Source organism: Typopeltis vanoorti, chromosome 23 (assembly GCF_054136105.1).
Source record: "Typopeltis vanoorti isolate ZY-2024b chromosome 23, IOZ_Tvanoo_1.0, whole genome shotgun sequence".
Lineage (NCBI taxonomy): Eukaryota > Metazoa > Arthropoda > Arachnida > Uropygi > Thelyphonidae > Typopeltis > Typopeltis vanoorti.
In genome coordinates, this window is record NC_143571.1 from 5,038,161 (window position 1) to 5,062,022 (window position 23,862).

The 23,862-nt window shown below is 36.3% G+C and overlaps 1 protein-coding gene across 2 annotated transcripts in view; it reads right to left on the bottom strand.

Annotated features, from left to right (window-relative positions):
* LOC150093588 (AH receptor-interacting protein-like) overlaps positions 1–20,419 on the bottom strand; it is a 108,300-nt gene extending 87,881 nt beyond the window's left edge. For both annotated transcript variants that reach the window (XR_016550337.1, XM_090413106.1), the window contains exons 1-2: positions 20,288–20,419; positions 215–386 (exon numbers count right to left, since the gene is read on the bottom strand). Coding sequence is in view for 1 of the 2 variants with exons in the window: in XM_090413106.1 (XP_090269232.1) it covers positions 215–386; positions 20,288–20,389 (274 nt within the window). In the remaining variant the exon portion in view is untranslated. The remainder of the gene's footprint in view (positions 1–214; positions 387–20,287) is intronic.
* Positions 20,420–23,862: the final 3,443 nt, after the last annotated feature.

The window sequence follows — 23,862 nt, forward strand, 5'->3', positions numbered from 1 at the left end:
TTATATGCCTCTAAGTCAGTGAGTATTGCACCGAACAAAGAAACTTATCCACTACTAATGACATTCAAAGATGTTCAAGTCATGGCAAGATTCAAAACATAGCATGTAAGTTTAAGTTGGATATCAGAGATGCTATCCATTCAGCCAACCAGGCTGGTGTTTATACCTTTTTAATTCATCCAAAATAATATCTTACACCATAAGAATATCATACCAAATATAAATTGTAAATCACAAGGTTCTTTCATCAACTGATCTAGGTCACTGTGTCCAAGTCCATCTTGAAGTGCCATCATTCCACAACAGTGAGATTTCTGTTCATGTGTGCTATGTGGATCTGCATACTGACGATAGCTTTTGGATACCAAAGGGTAAGCATCAACCAACTAAAATCATGAAATAAGAAAACAGATCAGTTCAAAAAATTATCATAAAGTGCATAAATATATAATTATACACAGAAGTTTTATGTAGATATAAATTCTTTTAAATAGTTAAAAAAAAAAAAAAAGGAAAAAATACTCTCGAAAAAATGTGGTCAAAAAGCTAATATTGTTATTTAAAATAACAATATGTTAATGTTGTAACAAAATACCGACACCTAGGTAAAAAAAAATTTACTTATGCTGATGATATAGCCCTCGCCACCCAACACAAGAGTTGAAATAACTGAAGTTATTTTCACAAATGACCTTAGAACCATTGGGGAATACTTTCATAAATGGAGACTAACACCAAACCTCAATAAGACCAAGGTTAGCTCTTTTCACCTAAACACCAAATTGGCAAATAGGAAACTTCAGGTCAGCTTTAACAACACAATGCTGCAGCACCAAGATTTCCCTAAATATCAGGGTATTACCTTGGATAGAACACTATCTTTCAAAAGACATCTGGAGAATCTCTCTTTAAAGATCAGAACCCATAATATCATCATACAAAAACTGTGTAGCTCTACATGGGGTTCTTCTGCTATTACACTGCAATACTCCATGTTGGCCTTAGTCTAAATGACTGCAGCAGAATATTGTTCACCAGTATGGCTAAACAGCTTTCATATCAAGAAATCTGACATGCAAATAAATGCAGCGATGAGGACAATAACAGGTTGTGTCAAATCCACTCCCCTCTACTGGCTTCCAACTTTGAGCAATATTGCACCACCAAACCTATGCGGACAAGATGCTCTAGTAAAAGAGTACAAAAAAAAATAAACAGCAATCCCCCCTGTTACCAATACATAAAGACCTCCCATATAAAAATATGAATCGCCTTAAATCCCGATGGCTTCCACTAATACTGGCTGAAGAATTAGTAAATAGCAATTTCAATGTTAATTCAAAATGGCTAGAAACTTGGAAAGAAAAATTGCCACCAGACTTAAACAAGTATATCTGTCCCGACCAAAACCCGAAAGGGATTGAGCTTCCACATCATCTGTGGAAAAGCCTAAATAAGATATGCACAGGACATGGTATCTGTGCAGACAGCTTACACAAGTGGGAAAGATCACCTACACCCCAATGTGACTGTGGGGCTATAAACCAAACCATCCGGCACATTGTGGAGGACTGCAGCATACGAGCCTACCGTGGTAACCTGAGAGACTTTTTTGAGGCAGATCCTTCAGCTCTTGATTGCCTATCTGAACTAGACTTAAAACTTTAGTCACTGTTTTTTTTTTACCTGATATCTGTATATGTGCATTACTTGTATCATTTTTATTGTCTACACAAACATGTATTTATATATTCTGATGTCATGTGTCTTTATTATGCCATATGCTAAATAAATAAAATATATAACAAAATAACAATATGTTTAATATCACAATAGTTATGTTAAAATAACAGTTGGCTCTTCCTAGACACCTTAGTTACGTGCCTTCCTAATGGTAAACTTTCCTTCACTACATATAAAAAACCTACGCACACAGGCAGATACATTCATAAACTCTCCCCTACTCCTCTCAACAATATTAAAACTTGAATCAAGAGAGCCCACAATCTTTGTTCCAGTGGAACTGCCCTTTCAACCAAACTCAACCACATAAACAACACACAACACCTTCCTCTCCAGTGGCTACAGTGATTACAGAATTAAAAAAATAATCAGTTCCTCCCCCCCCCCATTTCCCAGCCATCTCTTCAGAAGGAGTTTGAAAATTCCATTACCATTACCAAAAACATCCGTAGCACATCAGAAAAAATAGCCAAGTCATTATAAAAGTACAACTTTCACACAGTATTTAAGCCCCACCATAAACTTGCTACCCTTATCCGTTCTACCAAAGATCAGCTCCCTCCTCTCTCAGTGCCTGGAGTTTATAAAGTACTCTGTTCCTGCAAGCTGGCATACTTTTTGACAGACAGTAAATTAGCAACCAACCACTTAGAAGAACACAAATCATACATCTCCAATCACGACTATGATCAGTCTGGCCTGGTAGACCATGTTTTGGATACAACCCACAGGATCTCTTGGAAAAAAAAAACACCATGCTCCACCACAATAAATTCAAAAAAGAAAGACTATTTTTAGAATCTGCAGCAGCACTCAAAAATCAACCTAATGTAAATAAATACGGTTGCATTAAACTTTTGAAAATCTGTGAAACATTAATCATCAGAGATCCCACCTTACATCCTAGGCCATCTACAATCGCCAATAGAGGATGCAACACCTAAATAGGACTTTAGAGTCACCCACGTGTTTAGCTTAGTATTGTGTTGCATTTATGCGTGTGTTACATTAGTTTTTTTTTTTGTAATCCCTGAAGATGTCTCAGTGACTGAGATGAAATATTGGAAGTATTAAAATCATTTTTAATCCTTTCTGAGTGCTGTTTAAATTCCATTAAGCCTCCAACATGAAGAAATGTTTCTGTTAGGTAATATGCCAATTCATGACTGAATTCTCATACCAACTAATATACTTACTGACACTGGGTGTTTGGTTCATATTTACTACAGGAATCAGGTGGCAAAGTGGAATTTCTTATATTCAGTTAAGTGTGATGCACAGATTTTTAAGCATGAATGAAACGTAGTGCTTGAATGAACTAATTCAAGTGTTACACTGATTACATATTTTTTATGAAAAAAAACTTAATTTTATTCACTTTTTTTTTGATAAAATAATTTAAATTTTTGAAGACAAGATTAACCAAATCAGAAATTAATGGGTAGATGAGAAAAAAGAAAAAAAAGAAAAAAAAAAAAGCATGTGCAACTGACAGCGAGATAACAAGAGTGAATGACAGTGAAAAAATGAAGCAAGATTTGAAAGTCGAGTTGGAGAAGATGAAGTGGATGCAGAGTGAAATGAAGATAAGTATAGATATATATGTAGTGAAATAAACTCCATGTGAAAGACTTGCAAATGGCATTATATGGAGATTTGATTATTAGAAGTAAGGTGAACAAGAAGCTGCACAAGGTTTGTTTTCCAGGAGGTAGGAACTGTAAAAGAGTGATATTACTCTTTCTTACCAAATCCACATTTGAATTTCATCATCTTACCAAATGACTACATTTGAATGGTTTTGGTGTGAGTCATCTGGAAAAGCTGTTGCTGGAAAGGAGAGTACAATGAATCTGAGCAAGTAAGAAGCAATGTGGAAGAGTAGAAGAGTAAGAAAGGAAAGATTGAAGTGGTGCTTATGAATGAAGAGTGTAGAGAATAAAAGGACAAATCAGCATGACAGACAGGAAAACAGGGTGGATAGAGGAACAGAGCATGAGAAAGGTCGATTCCCAAAAGAGGAAGTGAATGTGTGAGACACAAGATGATCTGCAATGTAAGGGCAAACAGTTGGGTTTGAAGAGGGCGCTGGGGTCAGTAATGAGAGAGAGGAATGGCCTGATGAAAGCACAGAGAAGTCACATCTAATAAGTGGTATGAATGAAATTTGTTACAGATCCAGAAACGAACTATAAATGTTTATTTATGAATGCTAGAGGTATCAGAAACAAGGAGGAATGAAACTGTTGCATTGATTGAGTTCGTTTACCCAAGAATTGTTGGAATAACTGAGATGCAGTTGAATGACAATGACATTCCAGACAGAAATAGAGAAGGAAAGATATATTTTTCATGAAAATAGAAAAGGTAAAAAGGAAAGTGGAGTGCTGTTGATAATAAAAAAGAAGTTATGTCCATGCAAGGAATAAAATAAATATTTTATTTATATTTATTTTATAAAATAAATAGAAATATTTAATTGGATGTTGCTATAGATCTGGAGTGTCCGGACAGTTCACTGCAGGAAAATCGATTGCCGACAATTCATTGCAAGGAAAATTCATCGCGAATATATATGGAAAAAAAAAATTTTTTTTTTAAATTTATGTATATAGTTATTCATATCCTTTCTTACTACAGGCTCTGTAGATGGAATATTAATTGTTAGAACTGGGATAGAATGGTGAAGGAGAAAGAGCACCATATTTAAGAATATTTAGGGAGAATTGTTATATCCAACTAACTACTGATTGTTGTCAGATTTCTGACAACAATCAGCAGTTGTAATAATTGAGACTTATTTTTAGGGGGTAAAAGAACACCTTAAACAATGTTATACATGAAAATATAACATGAAACCTATTAGTGAAAATTAAAATTATTTGAACTGTTTGTTATCCACTAAAACACATTAAAACAAGTGTTGTGCACCTGGAAGGCATGAATGTCATGATGTTCTGTTTTTATTTTATTCCTTCAAAACTGTACTATTAGCCACTCTGAAGGAGCAATTATTATTCTGCTGTTATTAAAACAACTTAAAAATTTATCTTCAAGAGGAACTGGAATCAGTACAATCAGGCATCTCTCTATCAATATTTGTAGTCCTGAAAAGGACTGTTTTGATGATCATGAAAAGGAACACTTTTTATTTCATACTATTCAAAACTGAGCAGTATGGAAAAAAAAAAATGAAACAAAAAAGGTGAATGCATAGCCACAAAGTTTTCAAAATAAAAAATTATGTGCTATTCCTCTTAAATAATCAAGAGTTTCACGATTTTCATAATCACTAACGCTGAGCTGAAGTCTTTTGCAGTATCTCGATAGCGTTTCTTACCAGGAGGAGGTTGGGTACCAGCTATATATTGCTCTATTTTCCCCTCATTGAAATGTTGATCATCCTTCAAAGTTTTTAAAAACTTCCATATTGTCAGATGAGAAGCACCAATTAGTTTGCTGAATGCACGATGCCACCCTTTGCATGAGTTGTTTGTCTTTGGTACCCTTCCAGAGCAGCATGGTAATGATTCCATAAGGCATGGGGAAAGCAAGGTGGACGATGAAGTGATTGACGATCAGGTTTGCCAATCCAGGTGTCTTCTACGTAGTGCAGACACAGACTGAGCTTCAGCAGGATAGTCATTATTTTCACATAACATTTCAAAAGCACGTACAGCATTTGTAGATGGCACAAAAGCAATTGCTGATATCATGCACATTTTTATTGCAAATACGGAATCAGTTTCGTATCGTTGTTGAAGACCATTTGCTTGAATGTTGCGAAATATACACTGGGAAAAGTGAAAAAAGCAACCTCTTTGCTGACTATTTGGAAATGCTTCATGGAATGCATTTATTGAAGCCACTTCAAAATCTGTATGATTAAATTTGGCGACAAATTTTTTAATGTGTTTATAACTCTATGGTATGTATCTTCATTTCTTCGAGGCATCGATGCATAAACAGCAGGAATCACATTATTGTTTATAATGCCATGAATTGTGTACAGCTGCTCAAAAAGAGGTGGAGTAGTTTAAAAATGCCATCTGCATACCATGTTGTCGATTGCGACAATAACTGTAGATTTCGTTTAGTAGAAACTAACAGCAATCCGTTGCAGCCATCATTGCTGTCATGCAAAAGGAACTCTTCATTTCCATAGGTGATTTTATATATAGGCGAAATAATTAAATTACTTAACGAATTTGAATTTTGTGGTATAACTGTCCTGCTTTCTTTTCTTCATTTTCTATGTCTTTTATAAATAAATGACCATTATCACTCAATTTACGCTAATGGTCATTTATTTATAAAAGACATAGAAAATGAAGAAAAGATTTTTTGGAAATGTGATCACTTTCAAAAAATGCATTGCCATGCGCGTATTCATACAGCTGGTGACAACATTATCAAACGAATTAATCAACATAATCATGCTGGTAACATGGCACAGGTTGAAGCAACGAAGCTACTTAATGAGATTAAAGATCGAACCATATGACAAACACAGTATCTAACTAATAACAATAGTTTTAGTTAGATACCGTGTTTGTCATATGGTTTTGCTTGAGTCTATACAGCATAGTTTCTGTATGAGGGAACGTGATTCATTCATTAGTGTGGTTTTTATCCAAGTTGTCCCTAATTATACTATTTGTTGAGAAATATATTACACAGACTGCTCATACCTTATTCATGACATAATAAAATCGTTTTTCTTGCCTCTGCAATATAGTGAATATTAGGGAGGGCATGTTGATTACCGTGGGAGCAGTTACTATAGCCCCAACATGAACGTGTTTAAGCTTTTTTTCATGTGTGAAGTATATGCAAAACCATATGGTTTTGCATATACTTCACCCTTTGCATATACTTTACGTATGCTTTGCATATACTTTACGAAAAGTAAAATCAGGCATGATGCGAGTTATACATGAGGGCGAGTTATATTCAAGTAAGTACGGTATTTCAACTATGGATAAGTCCATTGGTACCTTCTTTAACCCTGCGGTAGTCATGATCGAAAAAAATTGCAGCTTAGGTTGTATGTAGCTGAGAAATATTCATTACTAATATGTACTGAAATGCAATAAAATCTAAAAAAACCTACAAATATAATACATGATGGTTTATTTATTTTCAGATACAATCTAGAAATTATTAAAAAAAAAAAAAGAAACAAATAAAAAAAAAATTAAACCAATACTATACTGACATCTGAGTTTGCAGTACCTCTCAGATACAATTTATTATCAAATATCACACACGTTAAACTAAATTGACTTTGATTTTCTAGTGAATAAAGCTTTCAGCGAATTTTTTCTGCAATGACTTTTCCTCTTGATGAATTTTCCCTGCGATAAATTCCCCCTGCAATGATTTTTCCTCTATATGAATCTTCCCTGCAATCAATTTTCGCGCGATGAATTGTCCGTGAACCATAGATCTGGTAATGTAGAGAGTAGTGACTCCAAAATGTGTAAGCAAATTTGCCAGGTACACAGGAAAAGGGTGATCATTATGGGCAATATATAGATTAGGATGATGAGATGGCATCTGGAAGTAAAGAAATTTAATTTCTCAAGTTTATGAGGGACAATTACCTCAGGCAGTATGTAACAGAGAGCATGCAATGATCGAGGGAGCTTGGATTTGATCATCTCATCAGAAGATGTCATAAACGAGGTGTCAAATTTCCCTCTGGTTGGTGAGAGAATGAACTGTTAATTACCTGGGTGGTTGCCAGCAATGTGAGAAAACATGTGGAACCACAAGGTTCGTGATTATGAAAAGCTCAGGAAGCTGCAGCATGGAATGAGGAGTTGGGTAGAAAGTAGATCAATGCTGGTGTGTGTGGGAAGGGGGTATTCAAGATCTGTCAAACAGAAGCAATGTTTAAACATATTCCAAGGACAAGAAGGTTAAATAAAGTAGGTATGAAATGCATAAATGAAGAGATTAAGCATGCAGTACAGAGGAGGAAGGCATTATGGAGGCAACATAAGATGAGGTAATAATCAGTTCTGAACAGGCAAGGAGGGGTAACTCAGTTGGTAAGGGTAGAAAAATTGCAGCATGAACAGCAATTAGCTAATGAAAGAACCTATGCAGTTTTTTTTTTTAATATGTAGCCAGCAGAAAAGAGAATGATTATGGAAGGATGACAGTGACTAAAGAAAATTGTAAAAGGACAACCACTGCAATCTGGTTAGGATATTAAACGGTATTTCGTCCTTATGAATGTGACATCAGATGGAGTTTGAGAGCAGTGGAAGAGGAGAAGAACAGTCTGACTGTGAGAGAACAAGAGGTATAATTAGGGAACTGAGTAAACTTGATGTTAATAAGGCTGTGGGACTTGATGACATATCACTATGCATTTTGAGGAAATGTGCTAGGGAAATGACATCTGCCCTGGCATACTCCTTTAATATGTCTTACATTGAGTCAATTTCCAAAAGAGTGGAAGGAAGGCACAATTGTACTGCTTCATTATGGAAATGACAGAACTCAAACATCATATTCTACAGAAATCTGTGTGTCGAGTGTTGTGGTTCAAGTGGTTAGTGAGAAAACTAGGACCCAAAACTGGGTTGACAACAGTGAAATTCTCTTCGATGGATAGCTAAAGGAAGGTAATTTTTTGTTAATCTGCTCACTGTCTGATGCACCTGTTACAATAAGGTAACAGGTGATCAGACAAGGGAGATGGATATGCAGTAGTATGCTAAGATTTAACAAAGGCTTTTGATAGACTGCTACATGATAAGTTAATGGTTAATCTAGAATGCATGGGGTTGAATATTAGATTAGTGCATTGGATTGGAGATTGACTATCTGATAGGTATCAGCAAGTTACAAATGTGGGAGCAATATCCAGAAGTTGCTAGTGGTGTGCCTCAAGGATCTGTTATAGGGCCATTACTGTTTAACTTTTATGTTAATGACACTGGGTGAGGTCTGAATGGGGATATTCAACTGTTTGCAGATGATGTAAAGTTGGTAAGAACTATGAGGACTAGAGCAGATGTGACCCTACAAGAGAACATGAAAAGACAGGGTGAACAGGCATGGAAGTGGGGATTACCAGTTCAATGTTGCAAAGTGTTAGGTAGGGATATATTGAATGAAGTAGAGCAGGGGTCAGCAACATGAGACTCGCAGGCACCCAAGTGCCTGCCACTGTGCCAGATATGGAAGCATCGAACAACCTTCAAATTTTTAGTGTGCATGCAAACCACACATCACCAGTTATGGGTTACGCACTTTTGTCGCACTAAGCTAGTAGGTCTGAATTCTCTTCTAGAGTGACAAAGTGACAATCAATTGTTTATTTGATGTGTTTCTAATATTTTTATATATTATATTTTTTAAACCCATGATAGATCACATAAATAAAAAGAAAAGAATTTATAGCTTTAACATAGTGTGGGAAGAACATGGTTTTATTTATTTTAAGGGAAAATGTGTATGCAGGAATGTTTTGAATTGGATTCATTTATAATATTTTTTCTAAATTGTTTCACCTCTGCAGATGAGGATGTGTCTGCTAAAATAGCAGCTTATTTCCAAATTAATAATGCAGAAGACTTGGAATTACAAATTATAAATATAAAAAATTATATAATATTAAGATCACATCAGAATGATGAAATATTCTGGAATTTAGCTGATAAAAATAGCTATCCCTTATTAAGAAAATGTGCTCTTAAAATATATTCTTACTGTGCTTCGACATATTCATGTGAATCTCTTTTTTCAAATACGAAGTATTTGAAATCCAAGTATCGATCACGGCTCAATGATTCTCATTTAGACCACTACCTAAGAACCAGAAATTCCAGTTACGTGGCAGATTATAATAAAAGTTAACTGAATATCTGCAATGTCAAGTATCACATTAATGTTTTTCATTTTTTACTTTTTTGAAGTACATACTTAAGTTTGTAAGTAGAATTTTATATTAATAAATTCATTTTAAATAAATATGTCATGAATGTACTTTAAGCTTACAACTTCTCCTTCAGCAAAATTAAGGTAAAGTGCTCTTTGTCATAAGCCAGCCATTCATGGTGCCCTTTATTAGTGAAAAGGTTCCCAACTCTGAGGTAAAGGAAATAAGGGATCTGAGGATGATAATGGATAGAGATCTGAAATTTACAGGACAGATTGCTCAAATTGTGAGGAACAGCAATTCTGGCAATGATGCAGAGGACATTGAGGTGGAGGAAATAAGAAATATGGGTGTGACAGTAGATAGTGATCTAAAATATACAGGAGAGGCTGCTAAAATTCTGAGGATAGTATAACAAATTCTAGCAATGATGCAGAAATACTGGCTTGTAGAGGTGTGGAAATTCTGGTTCCATTGTGTAAAGGCTTGATTAGGCGAACAAATTTGGTCACTTGGTTTTCAAAAAGAAGAAGTGGTACTGGAAAAGATCCAGATGCAATTGACTAAAGTGAATTCTGGTCTCTGGAATTGTTGAATATGAAGAAAGGTTGAGGAGATGCAATTTACAGAGTCTAGTGGATGGGAGGAGGAAGGGTGATATGATAGAGACATATAAGTAAGTAATGTGTTCTTATCGGATTAATGTTGAAGAGGTTTTTCATAGAAATGGTGGGGGATGAGGGAAGAACAAGAGGTAATCCCAGGAAGCTATATAAGGTGGGTGTAAGCAAAGAAGTAAGAAGCAAACTTTTTTTGCATGGAGAGTGGCAAATAACTGAAATGCATTGCCTGAGAATGCGATGTCAGTAGAGCAATGCACCCTCTTTATATACACCAGTCAAAAAGGGAGTGCACAAGCCAAGTAACTGTGTGCACAAAATTTTTCCTTTTAGAATTTTTAATTGGCAGTCAATTTTAGAACAAGCTCTAAAAACAAATTATATATACTTGTCACTTATTTTATTTTGTAATTTCTCCAAATCTCCACTCTAATACCATTCCAACTAATACACTCCAATTGGTTACTTTTGGTCTACACCATGTGGGTGAAGTGATGCTGACATCAGCAAGGTGCAGAAGCATATTTGTTTAGTGCCACTACTGTCTAGACACAGTAGTAGAGTCACCTGAACTTGTGAACTGCGATGGGTTTTTGTAGCTATATGGATTTAAATGAATTAATTTAGTACTCCCAATTTCACAGGTTATAGCTGGATAAAAAAAAAAAAAGGAAACATTAACATGAGAAATATTACATTAGTGCAAGAAGGTTAAATATAGTAGGTATAAAAATCAGAATGAAAAAAAAAATTATGTGCAAGTCTAAGACACGAAACTTGCACATCATTTTTTTTTTCATGCACACATGGGTTGGCAAATTTTAAAGGAAACCTAGCTGCAGAGAATGTGAATATATTTAAGGCACAATATAATGAGCTGTGTATTGAGGTTAATATTAATAATAACATAACCAAACCCAATCAGTTAACCAACTATCAAATGTTTCTCAATATGATGAGATTGAGAGATTGGAGTATATTTAAGTTAATATAGATTATTTCATTTCCATAAAATGAAAAACATTCTTTCAGTAATAATAAACTATTTAATTTAAATATATTAATTAAAAAAAAAACTGTATGCTGATTTTATCTTGAAGGAAGAAAGCAATAAAAAAGGAAAAAGAATCTCTATTTGCTTCAATGGTCAAGAAGAATAAAGAACAAGTGTTTCTTGAACAGCTAGAAGCTGTAATTCTTAGAAAAACGATGTAAGAAAGATAATTTTCTAGAGGACAGAGGAAGGTGGAGTATAAGAAAAGAAGGAAGACAAATCGATTTTGAGGTTTGAAGTTGGACTGTTAATGGATGTGGAATAGCTGCTTGTGTTTTTGGATGCTTAGAGAGAAGTAGAGGAAAGCTATTTCAGAAGAAGCACATCATTAATGAAAATACATATAGAAAACAGAAAAAAAAAAAGACATAAGGCACTAAGAATGAGAAATCAATCATCTATTAACACATTCGGTGCCAACTACGAGTATACTCGTAGTTGGTATATGAGCCTCACAAGCCAACTACGAATATACTCGTATGTCGATTACCGACCTCCTATGCCAAGCACGAGTTAACCTGTAGTATCACCCGTAATTTGTAAATTAAATTACGAATGGTACGCTTTAAAACAATTTTCCATGCACAATGGTGGTTTTTCCTGGCACACAAGAACAATAATAACATGTTTCCCATCATTTATTTACTTATTTTTATTTATGCGCTACAAGATTACTCGTGGTTGGCATATGAAACAAAATTATGTCTGATAAGCCGGCTACGAGATTACTCGTACTGACCTTGAAGAAGTGAAAGTGCTTGGCATGCAGTAACAAACTATGCCTGAGGAGCATGGCAGCGAACGTGTTAACTATGGTTAGCCTATTCTCAATAGCATAAAACATTTTAGAGAGATTTTTGTTTCACTCCAAATGTGAGAACAGTATTCTACAGTTAGATTGACTTGGGATTTGTAAAAAGTTGAGACTTGTACAGATGGGAAGTAGTGTGTTAAATAAAAAACTTGGTTTAACAGCCTCTTAATAGCTGTACAGATGGGAGTCGTGTTACACGGAAAAAACACCAACTTTTTCAACCTCCAAGTTTCTGGAGGTTGAAAAAGTTATGGATGCAATATATTTATACTATGAAAAGCTATAAGTCAGCCAAAAAAGAAAGGAAAATATGATTTTGTCTGGATATTATCAAAGGTGGGGTGAAGTTGGGTCTTTCTTGCAAACTGTATTTTGGTAGCATTAAAGAATGGCAAGAGATAAATTTCAACTGTTAGTTATGGAAGATCTTCACTGCAAGAAGACTTCAATGTCTGATCATTATTATGGAATTAGGAATGGGATGAGAAGGAAATCAATGCTGCTTGGTCTTTACTCAGGAACTATCTGGAAATTCACTCAGGTAATGACTGAGTGCATTCCAAAGGCCAGGAGATTAAATCAATAGGCATAAAATGGATGACTGATGAAGCGAAGCATACAATCTCAAAGAAAAAAGCATTGTGGAGGCAGCACAAGATGAGTGTGGCAATGATCCGTTACATAAGGCAAACAGCAAGCAAGAAAGGTGACTAACTTGATAAGTGTAGTGAAAATGTAGTATGAGTAGCAGTTAGCAAATAAAGTTAAAAGAAATCTGAGATTTTTTTTTCCTGATATGTAGCCAGTAAGAGGAATGATTATGGGAGAATGATGTTGGTCAGTGATAATGGGAGAATGCTAAACACTGAAAAAGATGCTGAAGAGGTATTAAATAAGCAGCTCACTAAAGTATTCCATCCTTGTAATTTTAATATAATGATGAACTTGAGGGAGGAACCACTGATGGTGAGTGAACAGGAGGTATGTAAGGAATTTAATAAACTTGATGTCAACAAGGTCCTGGGACTTGATAGTATATCACTGCCTGTCTTGAGGGGAATGTTCCAGGAGGTTAACAAAGCTTTAACTTACTTACTTAACATGAGTCTTAGATTAGCTCAAGTTCCAAACGAGTGGAATGAGGGCAAAATTGTTCTGCTCCATAAGGGGAAGCGTAAGAGCAAGGGCTTGAATTACAAGGGGGTCCTTGAGTTATGTCGGAGATCCATTCCTACGGACCAACGTAAGGCAATTTTCGATGCAAGTCAGAATTACCATAGCCTAAGTTACTTATCTAACCTAAAACACCCTAAAGTCATATGTATATATATCAAGAAACAGAACTAGGCCATAGGAAAATGAAAGGGAGAACATAATTACTGTATAGTACAGAAAAATTACAAAAATGAAACCGTAATAAAAAAAACAAACATAAAAATGAGAACAATCCCCAAAATGACAAATGAAACTGTACATTCTGTACAGGTGATTAAAAAAAACAAAAAAAAAAAACAATTCTTTACCTTTTATCCTGTGGTTGAAGGGACAGTTGAGGTACCAGCACCTGCTGCAGGCCTCTCTACCTTCGTGAAAAAATGTTCCAGGCTAGTCAGGAATGATACCATCCTCTTCTCCTCGTATATCTCCCTATAACACTGCAGGCAATCCATAACCCCTCGAAAGACCTTTGTGTACCTAGCAGTGTTGGGATTCTCGGCCTCAAACTTGGCCAGCCCATCCTCAATGAGGGCAAAAACCTTCTGCAAAGCCCTTGTTGGTGAATCTCCTGGGTTCAGGGATTGGAACCATTTCCTCCTCAATCAGCTGCTTCTCTAACTGAATGAGGTCTTCTGTTGACAACTCCTCCCCATGAGATGCTAGAAGCTCTGTGACATCTTCGGCTTCCACTTCCAAATTCATCTGCTTCCCCAGGGAAACAACCTTCTCTGTGACAGCCTCAACTGTCTCCTCATAGCCATGGAAATCATTCACAAACTGGGGAAACAGTTTTTTCCACACACCATTCAAAGTGAAGCAGACAAATTTGAATGGTGTGTGGAAAAAAACTCAAGCATGCTCAATGTTTTGTATGGCATTATAAATGTTATACGATTTCCAAAAGTCTTTGAGGGTTAAGTTCCTGTCTTTTTCAGTTGCCCTGAAAGCCATAACAAATGTCCTGTGGAGGTAGTAGGCCTTAAAGGAAGCAATAACACCCTGGTCCATAGGCTGCAAAAGGGCTGTGGTGTTTGGTGGAAGGTAAACCACCTTAACATTAGGGTGAAAGTCATCCAAGTGGGCAGGGTGACCAGGGGCATTGTCTAGCACTAGCAATGCCTTAAAGGGCAGACCCTTGGCTGTACAGTACCTCTGAACTTCTGGCACAAAATGGTTGGTAAACCAGTCCTCGAAAATTTGAAGTGTCACCCATGCCTTCTTATTGGACTTCCAGATGACAGGCAGTTGACCCTTCCAAATGCCCTTTAGTACCCTTGGATTTTCAGCCTGATAGACCAACAAGGGCTTCCGTTTTAAGTTGCCAGCAGGATTAGCCCCAAGAAGCAAAGTCAGTCTCTCCTTACCAGCTTTATGGCCTGGTGCTGCCTTCTCCTCGTTGGCGATATAAGAACGATTAGGCATACGTTTCCAAAATAGGCCTGTCTTGTCAGCATTAAACACTTGTTGAGCACTGTAGCCCCTCCCTCCATTATTATCTCAGCCAACCCCTCAGGAAACTCACCAGCTGCTTTATCATCACCACTAGCAGCTTCACCTTGCACCTTAAGGTTATGTAAATTGCCACGAGCCTTAAACAGCATAAACCAACCTTTACTAGCATTAAACTCTTCACCTGCACTTGTTTCCCCCCCCCCTTCACTTTTCAATACCTCAAACAATCTTTTCGCCTTTTCTTGAATTAACATGAGGCTAATCGGGATACGGCATTGATGCTGGTCTTCCAGCCAAAGAACAAGAAGCCTTTCCATCTCAATCATGGGCCTACTACGTTTATTCGTAATCACAGTCGATTTCGTGAGCGCCAATCCTTTCATGTATTCAAGGATGCAAACTTTATCCTTAAGAGTAGTCCTGACTGTGGTACAACTTAAGTTCGATGCGAAGCCGATGTTTGTTGCCGTTTCTCCCTTTTTTGCTATTTTAATAATGTTTAATTTCACTTCTAATGTAATGGCTTTCCTTTTCTTCGGAAAGAGTCTGCCTTACGTTTGGGAACCATATTGAAGGGTAAAAAGTCACAAAAAAACACAGGCACAAAAGTGAGAGAGAAGATGTAAACAAAGCATGCGGTATCCAAAGAGCGTATGCTGGGACCCAAGCGACGCCACCTCTCCCAAACAAAAGCTGCGTAACGACGTATTCTTCCGCCGCGCTCACAAACAAGTTCGCCCACGATGTTAGAATTTTACGTCATGCTGCTTCAAGTCAAAATTTATTTTTTAAAATTATTTATGGGATTACCGCCGTAAAGTCGAAACGACGGATGTTGAGGACCCTCCTGTATAGGCCAATCTGCTTGTCAGGAGCTGTGTTCAAGGTGTTGAAGAAGCTAGTGACGACAAGGATTCAGAACTGGGTTGAGAGCAGCAGAATTCTCTTTAATGGACAGCATATATGTGCTAAAGGAAGATCATGTTTTAGCAATCTACTTACTTATAAAAGGTGCCGAATACATTGGACAAGGGGGGGGGATACATATACAGTACTATATTTAGATTTTGCAAAGTCTTTCAACAAATTGCTACATGGCAAGCTAGTTTTTAAACTGGAACAGATAAGGTTGGATAGTAGATTAGTGGATGGGATTGGAGACTGGCTTTCTGATAGGTATCAGCAGGTTGTGTATGATGGAGTGATATCCCAAAAGAGGAAATTCACTGGTGGTGTGTCCCAGGGTTGTGTTTTGAAGCCATTATTGTTTAATTTATATAAATGATATTGGAAGGAGTTTAAATGGTGATGTACAGTTGTTCGCAGGTGATGCAAAGTTGAGGAGAATTATGAAAAGTAGAGCAGATGTAGCCTTTGCAAGAGTACTTGAATAGGCTGTCTGAAGCGAGTGTGTGTGTGGGGGTGGGATGTTAGTTTAATGTAGCAAAAAGTAAGGTTTTGAAATTTGAGAAGCAAAGATGGGATGCAAAGTATAGGATTGGTGAGGATATCTTAGAAGAGGTGAAGGAGATGAAAGATCTGGGGATGATGGTGGCTAGTGACTTGAAATTTCATGGACATTTTGCTAAAACTGTGAGAACACAGAGATTATGGGAATGATGCAGAGAACACTGACATGTAGAAGTAAGGATGTTATGATTCCATTGTACAAGGCTTTGATCAAACCTCACATGGATTATTATGCAGAGATTTGGTTGCCTGGTTTTCAAAAGGACGAGAGGGTTGGAGAGGATTCAGAGACAATTCACTAAGCCGGTTCTGGTCTCTGAAATATGGAGTAAGAGGACAGATTCAGGAAATGTACACTCATGTTATGTATCGAGATATGTACACTCATGTTCATAGAAACCACATCACCTACTCTAACAATGTTTTTATTTTGGTAATTAAATTTAAATAACTATTTGAAAAGAGATAGCAATACAATAATTGTCACAAATAATGAAGAAGGTAATATAACCTTTTTATTTTTTATTAATCTCTTTTGAGTACAAAATGTGACATATTTAGGAAATGACAACAAATTTCACAAATTTACAAATATCAAAATGGAGTTGACAGTGATATTTTCACTGGAAAAACAGATATCACTATTAAATTAAATTTAGTCCAATTACACAGTTTTACTAACATTCAAAGCTAAAAATTCACTTTTTGCTGTTTAGTACTTTGTGGATCCTCCTCTTACCTTGATTACAGCTTGGTATTGTTACGTCGTTACCTCTTTATATTTCCTTCTTACTTTCTCTTATATTATTTACTTCGTGTCTATATCGTTAATAATTCCTTAATTCAACACTTTCTGTTATAACCTTAATTATACCTCATTAACTCCTTAATTTATGCAGTCTCTACATTTACTTTGGGCTGTTAACAACTTTAGGATATTGCACGTGGGTAAAAGACAAAGAGATTCCCAATAGACAATGGCAATTCCTTTGTTTCAGTGCTCGTGCTGGTTCTCTCTTCGAATTCAGAAAAATTTATATTATACTGCGCCACCCTGAATCCTAGATTTTTGAACAATGAAAAATCAAAGAACCAGAACTTAGCATAGCACACTATCCCTAATTTCTTAAACTATATAAAGTAGTTCAAACCTCATCTATCTCTAACTTAGTTTGCAGTCATAGCCTCCCCTATAAATTACCTCCTGCCATGGTTCGATTATTTATGAGAGGTGCAATAGAAAATGAAATCAGGCAAGTTAACTATTGAATTTAAAGAAAACATTTAATTACACTCTAGTCAGATTACACATCATGAATAAACTTTGGCACATGTTAGCTTCAATATTAATTTCAATGAAAAAACATAATTATCTAACTCTTCTTACTCTCTCTTTGCATGTATAAATATCAGTACAGTTAAAACATTCTATCAAAGGTAAATCATAAGCTAAAACTCCACAATACTAAAGGTTATTCATTCATTCATAGACATTAAAATTAACACTAATTTCTTCATTCATGTCTCAGAGTTACACTGCCCTCTTAAACTATATCTCTAAAGTCCTTGCATAAAATTCACAACCTTTTAAACTTAATGTCCAATTAATAAGTACAGTCTTTCTTCCTTTATACATTCATTAAACAGATTAAAGATTAAAGTTTGTACTTTACCAATTGCTGGGGAACCATTAGAACATCGTACATATCACGATATAACATCACCTCCAGGTCCACTTTCCGTCCTGCTTATTCTGCATTACCCCCACTGAATGGTTCGGACTGGATATATCTCCGTCGACGAAGACACGTGCTCGCCATTCACTGGTCATCAGGATCAACAAGGCTTAGCTGTCTCTGCGGCAATCAGGAACTCAGCTCTGCTGGGCAAATCCTTAACTGGCGATTTCCCAAGGACTTCTCGGCATTCTCCCACGATCTCTGCTTTGACGATCCCTCCAAAGAACAGGGATCAACATCGACAAGCGAAGAGGACGACTAAAGAAAAAGCAAGCCAAAAAGCTCTGAGCTGGCGCTGCTTTGCTTTTTAAATTCTGCACCAACACTTCCTTACTACATCATTAAATTTCTCCCTCTTTGTTCACGTCACCTTACATCTCCCAGCACCTAGCGCCATAATCTCCCCTAGCATACTCTTAGATGGTGGGGGGGGAGGATCGCGTGCTCTCCTTCCACAGTGCACGTGTACTTTGGAGTACTGTGTGGGCAAACTGATTCAGACATCAGCAAGTCACAGAGGCATATTTGTTTAGAGAGTATATATGTCTCTAGACAGCACAGTCACTTGAACTCATGCAAACAGTGATCGATTTTTGTAGCAATGCTTATTTAAGCAAATTAAAATGCATAGAATTTCCCATTCTATAATTTGACATAATTTGTTCATAAATTTCATATACGTGGGCTGTTCAATAAGTAATAAGACTAATTTTACTGTGGCGAAACCACTCATCACAATATTAATTTCTGTGGAATAAAGAAATGCTGCTGTATGTATTAACAAATGAGGTGGATAGATGGCATATACGGGCTGATGTGCCAGAGTGTCACGTGACTAAACGCAAGTGCTCATCGGCACGCCTACGAGGTGCGTCCAGTCTTCGAAATGGAAGCATCCTTGGAACAACGTTATGCAATTAAATTTTGTGTGCGTTTGCAAAAATCGGCATCGGACACTTTTAACAGGATACGAATGTTTAAAATTTTTTCACAATGAAGCAATGTCCAGGGCAAGTGTTTTTCGCTGGCATAAAACTTTTAAGGAAGGAAAGCAAAATGTGGAAGCTCTTGAACGTAAGGGAAGACCTTCAACGTTCATCACAGAGACAATTATCAACACAGCAGCGATTATCATCAAGCACGTCAAAAGGAAGCGTCCATTACTGAAAAATGTCTTCTTATTGCATCACGATAAAGCAAGGCCACATATTTCTGGTTGTGTAGTGGACGTTTTGCAGAAGAACAACACAGATATCCTACCACATCCTCCATACAGTCCTGATCTCGCACCGTGCGATTTCTGGCTGTTTCCTCAGGCCGCCATTTCGAAAGCAACAAAGCATGTGTAAAAGCTGCGGAGGCGGTTTTGAAAGAACTCTCAAAAAACGGACTCTCGCATGTTTAAGAAGTGGCCGCAACATTGGGACAAATGCATCGCGTCTCACAGTAGTTACTTCGAAAAAGACCATGTAAATGATGACGATTAAAGGTAATCTGTTTTCTGTATAAATATAGTCTTATTACTTATTGAACAACCTACGTACATGCAGTATTTAAGTAGTTGAAGGAGTAAGCATTTAAGTTGCTCTAATAGAAACATTTAGCAATCAATGTACAAGACCATTTAACAAAGATGTTACCAATTTTAGAATTAAGAATTAGAATCAAATTAAGAATTTGTGGCTTGTGACTCACTGCTGTAAGCACATGCTACTGCACACATTGAGTTTGAGACTAGAAACTTGTGCACAAAATGTTTTTGTGCACACATGGGGCAACAAAAAGAGACCAATTCTTCCTACATTTATTTATTTATTCATTTTCTTCCTACAGGACTGAACAGATGGCATCAATGGCAGAATATTAGATTTGCTCTGTGCATTCAGAACAAATCTAAGGTGGCTTTGTCACTAAAACAGAATAGGAGAAGGAAGGTTAGCAAAACAGGTGTTTGATGCCGAGATCGCAAGAAAAAGACCCAGAGAAGGTCAAGATCTAGGGGGATTGATTCAGTGATAAGTGCCCCAGAAGAATGAAATATTAGATATGACAATATTGAAGTGCTGACAAGTAACAGACTAAGAGGAAAACTGTTGAGAGCAGATTAATACTAATGTAGACATAATTATGTAGCACTGTAATAGTATTACACTCTCTGAGGATACAATAGTAGGAAATTAATGATGATATCAACTAATTTTTGCAATATGCAATTAATATTAAATAATTTAGGTAACTAAATACAAATAATACTGCAAATTGCAGTTTACTTCATCTTACATTTTTCTGGACAACAAACTTTGCAACTTCTCCAATCTTCATTGTTTTCAGGCACTGCTCCCATATTGGTAATTTAAACTGTTTGCCAAATATCAATTCCATCGGTTTTCCAGATTTCTTGCTATCATCCAAAACAACTGTATCATCCTCCTTAGAATGGCTAGTATGAAAATGAAATGTGGCCTAAAAATATACAAATGAAGTTAGTTAATGTATAGGAAAAGAATTCAAGAAAAATAATTAGATATATTATTAGCCTAAGCATGTCTGTTTCATCATACAGTTAGGTTTTATGGTAGGTTAATAATAAATTTTTATAAAGTTTAATAAATGTATGTTTTCCTCTCTTGATATATATGTTGTTTATATTATTCACTAATGTACCTTTGACAGAGAATGTACCCTTAACCTTATTAAGTCATATTTCCTCCCTGACAACTGAATTATTCAGATTAACCATATATGTAAGATATTTCCTATAGAATGGAAAAAAATATCAATATACAAACAGTTGAATGGGTTCTCCCTTTGCTAACTTCTATATAGAACATTTTGAAAACCAAACACTCAACACACACACAGTCACACTTAAACAATAGTTTGGCTGCACTATGTTGATGATGTTAATTGTTATTTGGTCTCATAGTCTAGACACTTTAGAAAGAAATTTAATACATTTTTGGCACATCTTAACAGCCAATATCCTAAAAAAAAATTCACAACAGGAAGAGAGAAAAAAAAAAGTAACAATTGTTTTTCCCTTTTTAGATACAATAGTGACATGACTTCCTAATGGCTCATTATCCTTTTCCATTTACAAATAAATAAATAGTAATAATACAGGAAGGTATTTACATAAATAACTTCCTGTATTATTACAGGAAGTATATTACAGGAAGGTATGTTACAGGAATTATTACAGAAAGGTATTTACCTTCCTGTAATATACAGGAAGGTATTTACATAAATAACCACACCACCACCACCACCCTTACCAACAGTATGGCATTCTCAAGCCACTTACTCCCCAAAGTCAGGGCTATTTGTTCAAATGAGATAGCCCTTGAAACTAATCCCAGGGACCTTTGCAACACCTTTTTAGTCGATGGCTATAGCCCATATAAAATAGATAAAATATTGAATGCACCCCCCTTATTCTTCCAACATAGGATCATAATAAAATCATTCCCATTCCATATGCTAAGGGTGCATCAGAAAAAATAGCCAAAATCCTCTGAAAACATGACTTCCATACCACTTTCAAAAATTTCATTCGGCTAGCTACCTTCATACATTTTGCATCAACTGCATCCTCTTGAACATCCCAAAAGTTCCTTGTGCCTGCAGTTTAGTTTACACCTGGAAGAACACAAAATTATATCTGCAATCATCTGTATGGCAAGCCAGGATTGGCAGACTATGCTCTCTGGATACTCCTTCACATAGGAGGAAATTCTTATATTACATAGAAGCCGTTATAGATCTGAGAGACTATTTTTAGAATTGGCATCAGCAATAAAGCATTCTCCCAACATCAAGTATGGTTGCATTAATATACCAAAGATCTGGGAGACTATCATTTTAAAACCTGATAAACTAACTTCTCTAAATTAGCTTTATGATTATCCAATGCATAAAACACACCATGTAAGGACATTAGTTCTGTTGTCAGTTACAATTTAAATTGTTTTCCACAATATGCGCTCTGATGATGCTTAATACAAAACTAGAGAAACATTAATGAGTTTAATAAATGTATTTTTTACCCTCTCTTGGTGTTGTTTATACCGTAGAGCATTGTTATGAATAATCAATGACATCTAATCCTTTCTATACATATTCAGCATACAAAATTATTCCCTTAAAAATGTTGATGACAAAAAGAAGTTGGAAAATAATATATAATTAATTACAGTTTTAATTATAATAAAGTATATGATCTGTAGTATTTAAAAAATACTATGAATATGTAGCATATTTTTATTGACTCTATAAATGATTAACAACAACAATAATTCATGAAACCTAGAGCATACACAAATACTTAATATTAAATTTGCCATAAGCATTGCTGATATTCTAAATCCGTGTTTCTCAAACTTCAGATATCCATGTACACCTTCTTAAATTTTCATTATTACCAAGTATCCCCTTATCAAAATAAGAAATAAATAAAGTATATTTCAGTGTAAATGTCTATTTTATTTGAATTAATATGTTCATGTAAACAAAAAATATGATTTATTTTTAATAGAACAAAATTCGGAATAGGTTTCTCTTCATTTCCTGTCCATGAAAATCCACATTTCAAGTACCGTATTTGCCGGTGTATAAGATGCACTTTTTTCTTTGAAAATAGGTCTGAAAAACAGGGTGCATCTTATACGCAGGTACTCAGTTTTCTATTACTTTCATTTCTGGAAATTTTCTCTGTTCCAAGTTAAGCGATTTCTTTCTTGCTTCCTTGCAGTGTGTGAGAGCATTCCAATTACATAGAGTTCAGTGGATGCGCATGCGCTGTCATCGAAGATCACAGCTATGTTCTTGTTCATTTAAACTTTCCAATTGTTGTTGTGAACAGTGATAAGTTTTCAAGTAACAGTTGGCTTACATCAAGGGTAAGTATTAAGTCCGTTTCTGTTTAATATTGTGATGGAGGTGGTGATGGAGGTGGTGATGGAGAAGGTGAGAGAAGATGCGCCTTGGACAACGTTGTATGCAGATGACATCTTGCTGTGTGCAGATTCAAGAGAAGGAGTGGCAGCTAAACTGGAAAGATGGGGGAAAGTACTGGAAGAGAGAGGTATGATACTGAGCAGAAGTAAGACAGAGTATATGTGTTGCAAAGTGGACGGTGGCCAGAAGACAGATCTGGAGCTGGAAGGAAATGTCATCAGGAAGGTGAGGGGACTTTAGATACTTAGGTTCAACAGTGAAAGAAGATGGAGGGGGCTGAGAAGGAAGTGGGATGCAGGATACAAGCGGGTTGGAGGAACTGGAGAGAGATGGCTGGAGTGCTATGCAATAAGAGGGTGCCGATCAATCTGAAAGGCAAAATCTATAAGACAGTAGTGAGGACAGCTATGATGTATGCTATGGAAACTGTGGTCCTGAGGAAAAATAACACCAGCAGGATGGAGGTAGCAGAGATGAGAATGCTTAGGTGGATATGCGGTGTGACCAGAAAGGATTGTCTGAGAAATGACTATGTGAGGGGAACAGTGAAAGTTATGAACTTAGGAGCAAAGATACAGCAGGCAAGGTTGAGATGGTTTGGTCATGTAATGAGGAGAGAGGACAATTATGTGGGAAGAAAGGTCATGCAGATGGATGTGCAAGGAAGGAGGAAGCGTGGGCAGCCAAAGAAGAGATGGAGGGAGCTGGTAGAACAGGACTTGAGGATGAAGAACTTGGATGTGGTGACAGCCCAAGACAGGAGGATGTGGAGGAGGCTCATCATTAACAGCAACCCCACTTAAGTGGGACAAGTTGCAGAAGAAGAATGGTGATAAATTTCTGCCGTTATATTTTCTCTAAATTTCTTGACAAATTATGGCTGAAAAATGTCAGCATTG